We start from the raw sequence: 16,854 nt of genomic DNA on the forward strand, positions 1-16,854 counted from the left end.
TTCAGTGATCATCATGACCCCCCTGGGCGATATGCCGCGATGCCTGCTGAGCGATTTCAGCAGGCATCGGGCACCAGCTCCCCTCCAGCTAGCGGCGGGGGGCCGGGAATGGACAGGACGTACTCCTACGTCCTCGGTCCTTAAGGACTCGGAAACGGGGGCGTAGGAGTACGTCCATTGTCCTTAAGGGGTTAATCCTGGTGATGCGTGTGGACGGATGATGCGGGGGTGCATACATATGAAAAAATGATGCAGCCAATGAGACATTCAAAAAAGAGTACAAAAGACGCACTCACCCGGTATTCTGCCAAAAAGGATGTGTGTTTATTCCAAAAGGTACATGGAAATCAAAGGCTCGGTTCGGGGAGGAAAGAAAACATGAGCTCAGCCGAGCTCGTGGAACGACTGTCCCGTTTCGCGGGTTCTCCGCTTGGTCACGCCCCTTAAATGCTGAATGTACTGTCATCTGGCTATATTGGGCATTTTTTAGGAGATAGCTAAGGAAGAAAACAGTGCTCCATTGGCAGAATTGCTCACACATCGCAGAAGAAAAAGTAAGAGCCTTGTGTCACAAGCTGATCAAAAGGCACAAACAAGGGAAAAGAATAATGGAAATGATCGCCACCTTTCTCCTCTGCGTTTTGGATTCACTCCTAGTTTTTGCTAAAAATAATGACCAAAATACTACATGTGAACCCAACCAAAGGCTAGCCTTTCACACAGGTTTTTACCAGTGTTTTTTGTTTTTGAGCCAGTGTATTCAAAAGGAATGGGAAATATAAAGGAAGGACTTATACTTTTCCTTCCTACTGGATCTACTTCTGACTTTGGCTCAAAAACTGCAGTGATGGTTTTCCCAAAAAAAAAACGCCAGAAAAAAACCTGTGTGGAAACCTAGTCTTAGGCTGTAATCACACAGCAGAATTTCCACATTTCCATGTCATTTGGGTGGTTTCGGGCTTGTGCAGAATCAGCATGCGGAAATTATGAAGTGTGAATGGGAGTGCGGAATCCCATTGAAGTTTACTGGGCTTTAATTTGATTTGTAAGCCACATGCGGAATTCCGCTCGCAGAAATTCTGCCGTGTAAATATAGCCTTAAACACACAGCCCTGAGGGTTTTTTGTTGTGTGGTTCTCGTGTTTTTTTTATGCTCTGTATAACTATGTGAAACGTTTCAGATTAACCTTCATCTCCATAATTAATCAGTAATACATTGTAACAATCCCTGCAGGTTCCAAATGACATCCCTAGTTGTGTTATATCTGTAGCTGCAGACTTATTGTGGTCCTCTTGAGAAGTATTGATAATTGACTGTAAGAGGAGCTCCACCTAGAGGCAGCATGCAGAACATATAATAGAATACTAATATCTAATACCAGAGGTTCATGGTTTTATTTATAATAGGTCCTGTCCAATATTTGAATGGAACATAGATTACAAGATCCAAAACTTGTCTTCTATTTATAGTTAAGCATAAAAGCCGCCTGCAGTGCAGTCCCTCATTATACAAATTACTCTGCCCTTAGGAAGTGTTGTCATGAGGCAGAGGAGGCCTGGCTCCAGGTATGTGGAAATGCCAAGTGGTAGGTCACAGTTATTCCATTGTGTTACTATATGACAAATCCTAATCACTGACATTAATTAAAGCAGCAGCTAGGACTGACACCAAGGAGAACACAGCACGAATAGTGGACAGGGAGTTTTCACAGTAACAGAATACATTACTTGGAATAATTGGAGCAAAAAAAAAAAGCATGATAAGGCTGGGTTCACACTATGGTTTGTCATTACGGTTCCCGTATACGGCTGGGAGGAGGGGTGGGCGGGGTTTAATTGCGGCACCCGCACTCAGCCATATACGTTAACCGTAGTTAATGTATTTCTATGAGCCGACCGGAGTGAACCGCAGCCTCCGGTCGGCTGCTTTTTCGGCCGTATGCGGTTTCCCGCCGCAGGCAAAAACATGGCCTGACACTGGTCACTACAGCTAAATTTACTATTAACTAAGACTCCTAAGTCCTTTTCCATGTCAGTCGCCCCAAGTGTGCTCCCATTTAATACATAATCCCAGCCAGGATTTTTCTTTCCCATGTGCATTACCTTACATTTATCAGTGTTGAACCTCATCTGCCACTTCTCAGCCCAAACCTCCAAACTATCCAGATCAATTTGTAACAGTGCACTGTCCTCTATAGTGTTTACCGATTTACAGAGTTTAGTATCATCTGAAAATACTACTACTTTACTCTTCAACCCTGTACAAGGTCATTAATGAATATATTAAATAGGACAGGACCCAAGACTGACCCCAGTGGTACACCACTATGAACAGTCACCCAATCAGAATAAGTACCATTAATAACCACCCTGTGTTTCCTATCACTGAGCCAGTTACTTGCCCACTTGAACACATTTTTCCCCAGCCCGATCCCTCTCATTTTATGCACCAATCTTTTATGTGGAACCGTATCAAATGCTTTGGAAAAATCCAGATATATACGACATCCAGCGATTGCCCCTGGTCCAGTCTGGAGCTCACCTCCTCATAAAAGCTGATTAGGTTAGTTTGACAGGACCGATCCCTCATAAAGCCATGCTGATATGGTGTAAAATAGAAAAGCAAAAGAAGGAGGACGGCGCCTCGTGTAATTCCGATGATATGTATTAAAGCGAAGGATTAAGTAGTATGCTCACCTTGAGTGAACCTTGGGTTCATGCATGTAACCCCTCCGTGTTGGGGTAGTGAGCGGAAGTCCGGAGCTGCAGCCTGCGGGTTGCGGACGATGTCCTCGCAGGGATCGGCAGAGGTCTTGGAACAAAGTACGGTATGAAGAAACAGGAAAAAACCCTTTTCGTCGGCGCTGCTCGGATGGTGCAAAAATGTGGATGGTACCCAGAGTATTATGTAACAATATTTTATTGAAACACATACAATAGGGGGTACAGACAGGACAAGATGCGTTTCGGGAGTGAGCCCTTCCTTTTTCAATTGTGGACATATGCAGTCACTGCATATGTCCACAATTGAGAAAGGGAGGGCTCACTCCCGAAACGCGTCTTGTCCTGTCTGTACCCCCTATTGTATGTGTTTCAATAAAATATTGTTACATAATACTCTGGGTACCATCCACATTTTTGCACCATCCGAGCAGCGCCGACAAAATGCTGATATGGTGTCACACATTCATTTTTATCAAGATACTCCAAAATAGCATCCCTTGGAAAACCCTAAAACAATTTACATACAATGGAGGTTAAACTAAAAGGTCTATAATTCCCGAGGTCACCTTTTGTCCCCTTTTTAAATATTGGCACCACATTTGCCATGCGCCAGTCCTGGGGAACAGTCCCTGTTACTATAGAGTCCTTAAATATTAAAAATAGGGGTCTGTCTATTACATTACTTAATTCCTTTCTGTCTCTATTTTGCGGCTTTTATCTGTTTTTTTTTTTTTATATGTATTTTACATTTTTCTCTATAGCTTTTTAATGCTTCTTCACTGCTGTCCTGTTTTAGTAGTTTAAATGCTTTATTTTTGTCATTTATTGCCCACTTAACATTTTAATTTATCCATATTGGTTTTCTTTTTTTTTGACCCTTTTATTCCCATAAGGTATAAACATCTTACAGTGAGAATTTAAGATATTTTTAAAAGTCTCCCATTTAGTGTCAGTATTCTTGTTTTTGAGGACATTATCCCATTTTATATTATTAAGGGCTTCTCTGAGTTGATCGAACTTTGCCTTCCTAAAGTTCGTTGTTTTTGTGGCCCCTCGAGAGGTTCCCTTATTAAAGAACAAGTTATAATGTATTATATTATGGTCACTATTTCCTAGGTGTCCTTCTACTTGCACATTAGTTACTCTGTCAGGTACGTTGGTTAATATTAAGTCTAGTAGGGTGCCCCCTCTGGTCGGGCTCTGTACCATTTGGGACAGATAATTGTCTTTAGTTATAGTCAGAAACCTGTTTCACAGGACTCCGGGGGAGATTTTTCAAAACCTGTGCAGAGGAAAAGTTGCTGAGTTGCCCATAGCAACCAATCAGATCTCTTCTTTAATTTTTAAAAAGGCCTGTGAAAAATGAAAGAAGCGATCTGATTGGTTGCTATGGACAACTCAGCAACTTTTCCTCTGCAAAGATTTTGATGAATCTCCCCCTCAGTCTCCCAGTTTATATCAGGATAGTTAAAGTCCCCCATTATTATCACCTCATTCTGATTTGCTGCCTTGTCTATTTGCCTCAGTAATTGATCTTCTGCCTCTTCCATTATGTTTGGTGGCTTACAGCAAACCCCTATCAGAATTTTTTTTATTTTTATCTCCATACATTATAATTTCCCTCCCATATATCCTCCCGTAGTGCGGCCTTCAGATTGGACTTTATATAAAGACAGACTCCTCCCCCTTCCATTTGTCTGATCCTTCCTGAATAGACTATAACCCTGTATGTTGACCTCCCAGTCCTCAATCCGCCTTAGACATCAACCACTCCAGTTCCTCAGTTTTATTGGTCAGACTTCTGGCATTAGTCAACATGCAATTCAAAGGTGTATGTTTTTATCTTCCTTTGAAGCCTATCCCTATTAACTATTCTAATCCCTCCCTCCGCTCCACCCCTAGGAATATTAATAAGTCCCCCCTCTATATCTACACTATGTTCCCCCTCTTTGCTGTAGGTTCCCTCCCCCCAGTCCCTAGTTTAAACACTCCTCCACCCTTCTAGCCATCTTCTCCCCAAGCACAGTAAACATCTCCTCTTGAGTCCAAAAATATGAGCACATTTTTAAGAGGTATTAACCCCTATCAACATGATAAGAGATATGAAGGTTCCCTACTTGGTGTGACAGACACCCCCGTTGTAGTGCGTTGCAGCAAATTATTTCTACTGTAATTTATATATATAAAATTCAACGTGTGTGTGCATATATGTGTGTATGTTCCAGCATCACTTACAACCCGCTAAAGATATTAACATGAAACTTTGCACACATGTTACTTATATGTCAACAACAAACATAGGATAGGTGATTTAACCCTTACACACCCCCAGTTGTGAGAGTCTGGGTTTTTATTTAACGTCTCATACAAGTCTATGGGAAATAATTACTGCATAACTTCCAAAAGGCTGGCGATATTTCGATAATACTTGGTCACATGTTACTTATATGTCAAGTAAAAATATATAATAGTTAAATTAACACCTAACCTGCCCCCATATGTGAAGGAGTTTTTTTTGTTTCAAGTCCCATGCAAGTATACAGTCCGGCTGTTAAGCCACACCTTCCCTGCATGCCATGTCCCATCTCACAAAGACATGCCCACCTTTTAAGCCACACCCCTTTTGTTTTCAGTTTACAATATCTTTACCACAACACAGCCCCACCTGAGGACGGGATATGAGGACGGGATATGGGGTCGAGATATGAGAACAAAATATGAGGTCGGAATATGAGGAGGGGATATGGGGTCAGGATTTAGGGATTAGATATGAGGGCAAAAGCTTCCTCCTTTGTTGTTTTTCCTCCCCCACCCCCACAAGGATAAGGTAGGAAAAACCTGGCAGCGCCAGGGACTCAGCTAGTAATCAAATATACAAATTGTCAAGTGAGGATAAAGTGCTATAGAAGTTTGTACCAGGTGAAATTACATCCTACATGTGACTACAGCACTGATAGGACACAGAATCGACAATATCAGAGACTTACAGATAAGGTCTTCTCTATTGTCTTTCCTTTTCTTCTTTATTTGGTCCAAACTACTGTGACTTCTTCCAGCTACATCTTCCCTCTGCAGACTTATGTGACACCTAGACATCATTGGCTTCTCACTTTGTCAGTAGATCCTTACCCCCTATGTGAAGACAAAAATCAATATAACCATGACACCCACTGTGCCCTGTGAATATAACCCTGACACCCACTGTGCCCTCTGAATATAACCCTGACACCCACTGTGCCCTCTGAATATAACCCTGACACCCACTGTGCCCTCTGAATATAACCCTGACACCCACTGTGCCCTCTGAATATAACCCTGACACCCACTGTGCCCTCTGAATAGAATACTACCAAGTTCTTTACCCTCTTAACATTACACTAACAGTCATTGTACCCTATGAATAGAATACTGTCAAACACTGTATTCTTTGAATATACTACTACTATACACTGTGTCCTCTAGTAACACTGTACCCCCTAATAGTCGACGGGCTGGCATTAATAGCCGACTTGCGGCAATTGCCGCGGCCGACTATTAACCCTTTAGATTGCCACTGTGAAAGCTGACAGCAGCATCTAAATGTACCTTTAACTGCTCCCTGGTGGTCCAGTGGGGTGGATCGCCCCCCCCCCCCGGCAGTGCGATTGCGGGGGGCGATCCACTTCTGAGGTAGCCGGAGGGCTTACCTCTGTTCCTGTGTCGGCTGTTGCCTGGCAGGACCAGGCTTTATCAATCGAACGCAGAGCACACAGATCAATGTGGTTCTATGGAACCACATTGATCTGTATGAGTAATCAAAAGATCCCTCCTAAAAGTGTAAGAATAACACATACATTAACCCCTTCCTTATTAAAAGTTTAAATCACCCCCCTTTTCCCAAATTCCATATAAAAAATATATAAACATAATAAAAATAAACATATGTGGTATCGTCGTGTGTGTAAAGGTCCGAACTATAAAAATATAAGATTAATTAAACCACACGGTCAATGGCGTACACGTAAAAAAAATTCCACAGTCCTAAATTGCGAATTTTTGGTCCCTTTGTATACCCTACAAAATGTATGAAAAGTGATCAAAATGTTAGATGAAAACAATCATGACACCGATAAAAACTTCAGATCACAGCACAAAAAATGAGCCCTCATACTACCTGTATACAGAAAAATAAAAGAGTTTTGGTGTCAGAAGAGGACAATTTTAAACATACTAATTTTTGATGCATTTTTTTTAAAGTAGTAAAATAAAGAAAACCTATATAAATTGGGCATCATTGTAACCATATGGACCTACAGAATAAATATATGGTGTCATTTTTACCGAAACGTGCACTGCGTATGATTTTTAGAAGGTGATGAGGAAAAAATGAAAGTGAAAAAACGGAAAAACCTGTGGTCCATAATACTGTGCGCCAAAAATGAATTATATATGGTGTTCCCATAAATTAATATACTGTCTTAACATATAAATTATATACTGTGCCTCCCACAAATGAATATATACTGTGCCCCATATATGAATTACTTATATACTGTAACCCCACAAATGAATACTTATAATTACTAATAATATAATTACTTATATACTCTGCCACCATATATTAATTGGTTATATTCTGTGCCCCAAATATGAATTAACTATACACTCTGCCCCCATATATTAATATACTGTATATAAAATACTTACCTGCCCTATGTTTGCTCCTGTGGCGTTCTTACTAGGTGCCAATCTGGCCTCAGATTGCCAGGTCTGGTACCTATATATAGACCCAGGCAGTGGGGTTACCTAATCTCACACTATGTGATTACAGAGCAGTGGGTACCGAGCAGTGATGTCGGGAGCCACTAATAATCCAATAGTTAATGTGTCCTAATGATGCACTTACAATAGATTTACAGCCAGGGAACCAGATCATGGATCCTGCTTCTCCCTGGTTCGACCAAACTATTATTTTAACAAATGTTTCCTGTAAAGGGGGAGTAGTGCCTGACCACCACCCCTGGGGATAAGTGTCAGATCACAGGTTGGATGGTGCAGTGTGGCAGCGGCATCTCCACCAAGTCTAGTAACAAATAAAAAATAACAGTTTAATCATGACAACTATAAGCTTCCTGTAGACTATGTATTTTTTATGTAAAACCCCACAATTCTAAACTGATTACATAAGGATGACAGTTGTTTCATAAAAAACACCCTCATTGTGCGGTGTCACGCTTATTATTATTCCACTTCATTAACGCCCTGTTTTGTTTAACAGTGGTATGGAAAAAAAAATAAAAAAGTGTGCACTCCCTAGGGAAATGTTATCAATTAAATCAATAACCTTCCACCAATCACAAAGTGCTCACTAATCCTTTTTTGCTTGTGCAAAACATAGGCACAAATAACGAAAGTAGTATGCAGTCTGCTGCTCAACCCAGGTCCTGTAGCATGGCCTGGACTGGCATGGGCCAATATGTAATGTACAAGAAAACCATGGAAGTGGAATGCTGCTGACCAAGCTAAAAAAAAAACAATCAACGAGTTCTAGAGAATATTCCATACGAGTCTTTTTACTTTCTAACCACCAGCACAAAAAAGGACAACGTACTGCAACAATAAAGCTCACACCTTCCTTAGGTCCAGTTTACCTGGTACATACAGTATAACAACTAAATACTAGTAATACTGTTGTATTACATTTTAAGAGAATTTTACCTAAATTAAAAAGAAATCTCCACAAATGTATAACAAGTCTACAGATTAAACCAGTACTGGAGGCATATCTCCCCAAAACCAGTAGCACTCCTGCTTTTGGGTTGTGTGTGATATTATAATAGCAGATGGGTGTGATGCTTTCTAGAAGAAAGCGTATATATTTGCTATTCTTGTATGATTCCTTTATATACATCTGTATGTAAAAAAGCTGATTAATAATCTACATTTGCCAATAACAGGCCTTACCAGTCTTGTCACCCAGTTCATTCATGGTCTATTCACACGTACAGTATTCTGGGCAGATTTGATGCGCAGGATTTGAAGCTGTGTTCATTTAGTTTACATTGAAATCTGCAGCAGAAAATCCTGCGCATCAAATCTGCCCAGAATACTGTACGTGTGAATAGACCCTTAGGGTCCTGCACAGCAGTGACTAGTCTACAAATGGTGGGTAGAACGGGCCTAGAGGGCTTTGCAGGATACAACAGACACTCTATCCAGTCTTTCCTCTGGACTAAATATCGTATAGGTTTTCCAACACCTAACAGTGTATTTTTATTGACACCAATGTATAATAAACAACACATACTGACCCAAGCAGATGTCAACACAGACAGTCTTAGTCCGGTTTCACAAAGGGGTATTATAGGCTTGTGGGTCTGATGACTTGAACTAGCACCTGTCAGGTTTGGCCATGAGACCTGCAGTGAGGCCAGGACATGTACCTATAATACTTATAATATTGGCATTGGGAATCTGAGACCACCAAGCTCCCTGTAACCTGTATATTTGGGAAGTCATTAACCTTCCCAGAAAGAGAAATAGCTGATAAAAGTTTGTCAAGAAAAAATGTGATGAAAGAAATGGATCCCTTTAATCAACATACTCAATATACTGTACAATGGTAAGGACAGTCCAGATCTGCGAAACATACCTTTTTACTGGTAAAATACCTGTATTACTGAAGACTGACTGTCTGATAGCGCCTGATAGCGCCTGATAGCGCCTCCTAAAGTACAAGGAGGTACTACATGTTCTGTACTCTTTACCTGTGCCACAGTTAGATGCTCCTTTGGACACCAAGTAAGGGCGGCTCCATATTACTTTTATAGGACATTGCGTGTACTGTACACAGGGCCGGCGTTAAGGCGGGGCAATTCGGGCAATTTCCCAGGGCCCCCATCCCCCAGGGGGAACCCTGCGGGCAGGGCCGTCGTTAGGGCGTGGCAAACCAGGCAACTGCCTGGGGCCCCCATCCCCCAGGAGGCCCCTCCTGCTAGCTGCTTTTAAAGTGGCCACAGCGCTGGCTGCTTGTTAAACATCAGCAGCCTGGCCGCGGCCACTATAAACCAGTGACCAGCGGTGGGTCCTGCGGGCCCGGACACTTCTCCTCCTCCTTTTTCTATTTTTCATATTTCCTTACCTGGCCGCGCTTGGCAGACTCAGGTAATGTGGTGAGTCTTGTGGGCTGTGTGGATAATATGACGAGTGACGTCTCCTACGGCTCCTCTGCGTGGCATCAGGGACGTCACTCATCATTCCCTGCAGCTCTGGCTGCTTATGTTTAGCAGTCCAGTGTAATGAAGAAAACTGTGCCCTGTAGCGGCCGCGGCTGCAGTAAATGATGAGTGACGTCCCTGACGCCGCACAGAGGAGCCCCAGGAGACGTCACTCGTCATATTATCCACACAGCCCACAAGACCCGCCACATAACCTGAGTCTGCCGAGCGCGGTCAGGTAAGGAAATATGAAAAATAGAAAAAGCAGGGGGAAAGGGGGGGAGCAATGAGCAGGGGAACTATACTGCCAACCTAATGTGGGGGAACATACTGCCAACCTAATGTGGGGGAACTATACTGCCTACCTAATGTGGGGGAACTATACTGCCAACCTAATGTGGGGGAACTATACTGCCAACCTAATGTGGGGAAACTATACTGCCTACCTAATGTGGGGAAACTATACTGCCTACCTAATGTGGGGGAACTATACTACCAACCTAATGTGGGGAAACTATACTGCCTACCTAATGGGGGGGGACTATACTGCCAACCTAATGTGGGGGGAACTATACTGCCAGCCTAATATGGGGAACTATACTGCCAACCTAATGTGGGGGGAACTATACTGCCAGCCTAATGTGTGGGAACATACTGCCAACCTAATGTGGGGTAACTATACTGCCAACCTAATGTGGGGGAATTATACTGTCAACCTAATGTTGGGGGACCTATACTGCCAACCTAATGTGGGGGAACTACAACCTAATGTGGGGGAACTATACTGCCATACTAATGTGGGGGAACTATACTGCCAACCTAATGTGGAGGAACTATACTGCCAACCTAATGTGGGGGACCTATACTGGCAACCTAATGTAGGGGAACTACAACCTAATGTGGGGGAACTATACTGCCAACCTAATGTGGGGGGAACTATACTGCCAACCTAATGTGGGGGAACTACAACCTAATGTGGGGGAACTATACTGCCAACCTAATGTGGGGGAACTATGCTGCCAACCTAATGTGGGGGAACTATACTGCCAACTAAATGTGGGGGAACTACAACCTAATGTGGGGGAACATACTGCCAACCTAATGTGGGGGAACTACAATCTAATGTGGGGGAACTATACTGCCATACTAATGTGGGGGAACTATACTGCCAACCTAATGTGGAGGAACTATACTGCCAACCTAATGTGGGGGACCTATACTGGCAACCTAATGTAGGGGAACTACAACCTAATGTGGGGGAACTATACTGCCAACCTAATGTGGGGGGAACTATACTGCCAACCTAATGTGGGGGAACTACAACCTAATGTGGGGGAACTATACTGCCAACCTAATGTGGGGGAACTATGCTGCCAACTAAATGTGGGGGAACTACAACCTAATGTGGGGGAACATACTGCCAACCTAATGTGGGGGAACTACAACCTAATGTGTGGGAACTATACTGTCAACCTAATGTGGGGGAACTATACTGCCAACCTAATGTGGGGGAACTACACTGCCAACCTAATGTGGGAGGACCTATACTGCAAAACTAATGTGGGGGGAACTATACTGCCAACCTAATGTGGGGGAACTATACTGCCAAACTAATGTGAGGGGAACTATACTGCCAAACTAATGTGGGGGATCTATACTGACAGCCTAATGTGGGGGAACAGACTGCCAACCTAATTTGGGGGGGACTATACTGCCAACCTAATGTGGGGAAACATACTGCCAACCTAATGTGGGGGGGAGGGAACTATACTGCCAACCTAATGTGGGGAAGATACTGCCAACCTAATGTGGGGGAACTACAACCTAATGTGGGCAAACATGCTGCCAACCTAATGTGGGGGAACAATACTGCCAGCCTAATGTGGGGGAACTATACTGCCAACTAAATGTGGGAGAACTATACCGCCAGCCTAATGTGGGGGAACTATACTGCCAACCTAATGTGGGGGAACTATACTGCCAACCTAATGTGGGGGGAACTATACTGCCAACCTAATGTGGGGGAACTACAACCTAATGTGGGGGAACATACTGCCAACCTAATGTGGGGGAACTACAACCTAATGTGGGGGAACTATACTGTCAACCTAATGTGGGGGAACTACAACCTAATGTGGGGGAACATACTGCCAACCTAATGTGGGGGAACTATACTGCCAACCTAATGTGGGAGGACCTATACTGCCAACCTAATGTGGGGGGAACTATACTGCCAACCTAATGACGGTGAACATGCTGCCAACCTAATGTGGGGGAACTATACTGCCAACCTAATGTGGGGGGAACTATACTGCCAATCTAATGTGGGGGAACTATACTGACAGCCTAATGTGGGGGAACATACTGCCAACCTAATTTGGAGGGGGGGGGGAGACTATACTGCCAACCTAATGTGGGGGAACATACTGCCAACCTAATGTGGGGGAACTATACTGCCAACCTAATGTGGGGGAAGATACTGCCAACCTAATGTGGGGGAACTACAACCTAATGTGGGGAAACATACTGCCAGCCTAATGTGGGGGAACTATATTGCCAATCTAATGTGGGGGGAACTATACTGCCAACCTAATGTGGGGGAACTACAACCTAATGTGGGGGAACTATACTGCCAACCTAATGTGGGGGAACTACAACCTAATGTGGGGGAACTATACTGCCAACCTAATGTGGGGGAACTACAACCTAATGTGGGGAACTATACTGCCAGCCTAATGTGGGGGGGACTATACTGCCAACCTAATGTGGGTTAACTATACTGCCAACCTAATGTGGGGAAACTACAACCTAATGTGATGGAACTATACTGCCAACCTAATGTGGGGGAACTATACAGCCAACCTAATGTGGGGGGAACTATACCTCCAACCTAATGTGGGGGGGGGGAACTATACTGCCAGCCTAATGTGGGGGAACTATACTGCCAGCCTAATGTGGGGGAACTATACTGCCAACCTAATGTGGGGGAACTACAACCTAATGTGGAGGAACAATACTGCCAACCTAATGTGGGGCGGGGAACTATACTGCCAACCTAATGTGGGAGAACTATACAGCCAACCTAATGTGGGGGAACTATACTGCCAACCTAATGTGGGGGAACTATACTGCCAACCTAATGTGGGGGGAACTATACTGCCAGTCTAATGTGGGGGGGGGGGGGGGGTTGGATGCCATTTTTGATCTTCAGAACCAATTACCAGATTTTTATTTTTAAATGTTTTTAAGTTATGTTCTCAACATACAATGGTCACCCTGGAACCCAGTAATATTGTAACTTGTGGGGCCATTGTACACATATACATTTAGAGAGAGAGATTTTTTTCATACTTTTTGGCTTTAGTTTTTTCTTTTTATTGCATCATTTTACAAACCAAAATGTCCTCATCCTTTGTCTTGCAGCAAGAGTCATTTGATAGGAAATTCTCAGTGCTGGATTCCCACGGTCACTACATGGAGGATGGGTAGGGGACAGTGCAACCTGCAGGCATTACAGAGATTTGCAACCTGCTTGTAGAAGAAAGGGAAAAAAAAAGTTCAGCTGAATTATAAATAGACGAGGAGGTTGCAGGCAGTGAATGGAATGCAGTGAGTTCTCTTATCCATAGCTCTACCTGCAAGTGACAAGGAAGTAGGATGAGTGTAAAATCAAACTTCCTTTTACGTAAGGAGGTGGAGACTTTTCTGTCCTTACCTGGATTTTCCAAGGGAGGATTCAGGTTTGTATATAAAATGTCAGCGTGCAAGGACCAAGGCAGAATTCAGCTAAGCAATAAGCATCCAATACCAAGATAGAATATTCCACCTGCTGTACCCAGCAAGACTCAGGGGATAGACAGCAACAACCATGCAAACTCTGGTAAGCAGATCACTGTCCTGCTATTTTATCAGTACAGCTAGAGCAATGCTTAGCAAAATGACCATAGCCTGAAATATATTTGGTTTCTGCACATAAAGCAGATGAAGCCTGTTCAGGAATGATGCTGACAATCTTCTGATACAGTCAAGTCTGTTCTGTTTAGCAAAGACAGCAATATAGCTATATAGACCTCTAGAGGCAGCAGGTTGTATTGCACCATAGAAATATTTTCAGCTAAATATCTTAATATATATTTTGTATAATAAATATTTTAGATTTCTAGTAATGTACTCTGTTCATGTAATACACTTTAAATTGGTAGGTTTGTGGTGTTGAGATGTAGAGAATCCACTGAACTTTTCAACAACAGAAATCAATGTATTTGGGGAAGCTGTTCCTTTCTATTCATTTTATTATTTCTGCTTTTTCCAGTGGGTCTTCCTATTATTGTCAGTTTGCTCTGTCAGTGTCTGCTATGCAAAGCATAAGTTCAACAAGCACCATCCTGTCCGCCATCACCCAGAGAGTATCTACTGCTTTAGTGAAGAAGAGCTGGAAAGTTCCCCATCAGAGGTTGTGAATCATTTCGTTAGCAGCAAAATGCGTTGGGACAAATACTCAGCAGTGAACATTGTGAACCACCTGGAGAGCGCTGAGAGGAGAAGGAAAAGACGCAGAAGAGCATCAGTAGACTCCTGTCCAGATTTTATGACTTTGGAAAGTGGACAAGCTATGAATGAGCGTTCCATCTCACCATGGACCTACCGGTACGTATCCTTCTTGGAATTCAGTATAAACCATGTTCAAAAACATGACTTTATAGTAGAGGGTTTAGTGGCTTGTAGACTGGCATTGGGTAGTAGTATATAGTGTTATTGACATCAATTAGCTTTGATCACAGGATACCTATCTGGTTTTGGGCTTGTCAATGGTCTATTTCCATGCTGGAGGGTCTTCTATGTAAGATTTAGCCTCTGTCTGGTCTATGGCAGGTCATTTACAAGCCTTGATACCCCTGGTGTGTAGACTCAATGAAGTCTGTCAAAGCCTGCTGAGAGCTGTAGCTGAAGAGGTGCCTAAAAGAGAGCAGCTGGGACTAGTATATGTCTATTTTTGATAAAGCTGGCCAGTCAGGTGATCACTGTTTCTCCTACATCTCACTGACCTCCACCTTTTATGTTCACAGGATTGACACTGATGAGACTCGGTATCCACAGAAGTTGGCATTCGCTCACTGTCTCTGCAATCACTGCATCAGTTCCGAAACTGGACAGGAGACGTCCTCCCTGAATTCTGTACTGGTCAAGCAGATGATGCTGGTGCTACGCAAGAAGACCTGTCCGTATGAACCAACCTTGTCCACCTTCACCTTGGAATACATAAGTGTTCCAGTGGCATGCACCTGCTCTGTGCCACGTTACTAGGACTAACCAGCTCCTATGGAGACCTGATCCTACAGCCTAACTAGACACCCTGTCGTGACTATGTCACACTAAGTTTGTTTGTTTTAGAACACTACAAGTCTTATTGTCACTTTCCAGAATGTATTCAGGAGAAGTTGCGTATAAGACAATCACCTAAATATTTTAAATTGACTCTCTACAGCTGTAGGGGCTGATCTCATCAGATTATGTAAGGCCCCCTTGGGAGTGTTTTAATTCACAGCTATATGATTGTTCAAATGGGGAATAGCCAGTAAAGCAATTCCCGCTATAAGTGTTGATCTAACGTGAACCTGTATTTTAAAAACCCTGAGACAAAAAAGAATTCTTATTGTTCTGCCTGTATAGTAGATTTTCATCCCAAATGATTTGCCGGTCGAATCCATTCTACATTGACTCATTATGTATATATCATGTTACATTTATTAACCCCCAGTGATCAGCGCCATTTGTAATAACTCAATTCCCACTATCTGCTAACACCCAAAGTCCCGCAGTGTGATCTCCATTTTAGGAAACACAATGAAAGGATACTTTAATAATGTCACTTATTACCATAATGGGTGTGTTCACACATTCAGGTTTTTAATTGTAATTATTAAATACCAAACCAGGAATGGATCATAAATGGAGGATATACATGAATGGAAAGACTGAGATTGAAATACATTCCTGGTTTTATATCCAGTATTTGAAAATAACAACCTGAACGTGTAAACACACCCTATTTCTTCCCACTCGTCTCATTTGGGGGGCTTGTGGTATTTTTTTTTACTATGAGTTAGATTAATATTTATTTAATAATATTTAATAATATTTAATATTTGAGGCTATAATAACGTTTTTATTATTTATTGCCATTTGTCATGTTGTAATATAAAAAAGATGCAGCGCTGTCTGCTGTCAGTCATGCAGAGTGCCTATGTTTATGTTCATCTGTGCTGTGACCATTGAAATAAAGATTTTGAAACAAAAATATCTAAGTTTGTAGCATGCTTTTATAAGACAAAAACATGGGTGCTGTGCTGCGTCCATACATGTTCTATAAGAACCACTATTAGGAATTACACTCAGCATACAATACAGGAGAAGTGGTACTGTGCAGTATCTATACCTAGAGAATAAGAACAGATTCTGAGACTTAAAAAAAGAAGTGGTACTGTGCAGTATCTATACCTAGAGAATAAGAACAGATTCTGAGACTTAAAAAAAGAAGTGGTACTGGGCAGTTTTCTATAGAACAAAGGAGCTTCTTTGAAACACAGCTACTAGGTAATATACTCTTCTTACTATAGTACTATACACTATGGGGGAGATTTATCAAAATCTGTGTAGAGGAAGAGCCGTACAGTTGCCCATAACAACCAATCAGATTGCTTTTTTAATTTTTAAAGAAGTCTGTGAAAAATTTAAGAAGCAATCTGGTTGCTATGGGCAACTGCACGGCTCTTCCTCTATACAGGTTTTTAAAAATCTCCCCCTATTTTACAATTATTAGGTAAATTAGTATTTTGATCATATCTTCATTATATGCATATTTTCTATTGCCAAGCTGTATAAACTTGAATGTTTATTGGATTTAAAGGTGTACTCTGACGGAAGTTTTTATTAT

At 42.3% G+C, this 16,854-nt stretch overlaps 1 protein-coding gene across 1 annotated transcript; it reads left to right on the plus strand.

Moving 5' to 3' along the window:
* The first annotated feature begins 13,657 nt into the window (after positions 1-13,657).
* IL17C (interleukin 17C) lies at positions 13,658-15,362 on the plus strand. Its single transcript, XM_056525581.1, has 3 exons — positions 13,658-13,800; positions 14,233-14,567; positions 14,987-15,362. The coding sequence occupies exons 1-3, from the start codon at positions 13,789-13,791 to the stop codon at positions 15,222-15,224; spliced, it is 585 nt and encodes a 194-aa protein (XP_056381556.1). The 5' UTR covers positions 13,658-13,788; the 3' UTR covers positions 15,225-15,362.
* The last annotated feature ends 1,492 nt before the right edge of the window (positions 15,363-16,854 follow it).

The sequence above is a fragment of the Hyla sarda genome, chromosome 6, assembly GCF_029499605.1.
Source record: "Hyla sarda isolate aHylSar1 chromosome 6, aHylSar1.hap1, whole genome shotgun sequence".
Classification (NCBI taxonomy): Eukaryota; Metazoa; Chordata; class Amphibia; order Anura; family Hylidae; genus Hyla; species Hyla sarda.

Coding starts and splice junctions, on each gene's coding strand:
- IL17C (XM_056525581.1), top strand. Junction 14,568..14,986: donor ATCTCACCATGGACCTACCG/GTACGTATCCTT, acceptor TTATGTTCACAG/GATTGACACTGATGAGACTC.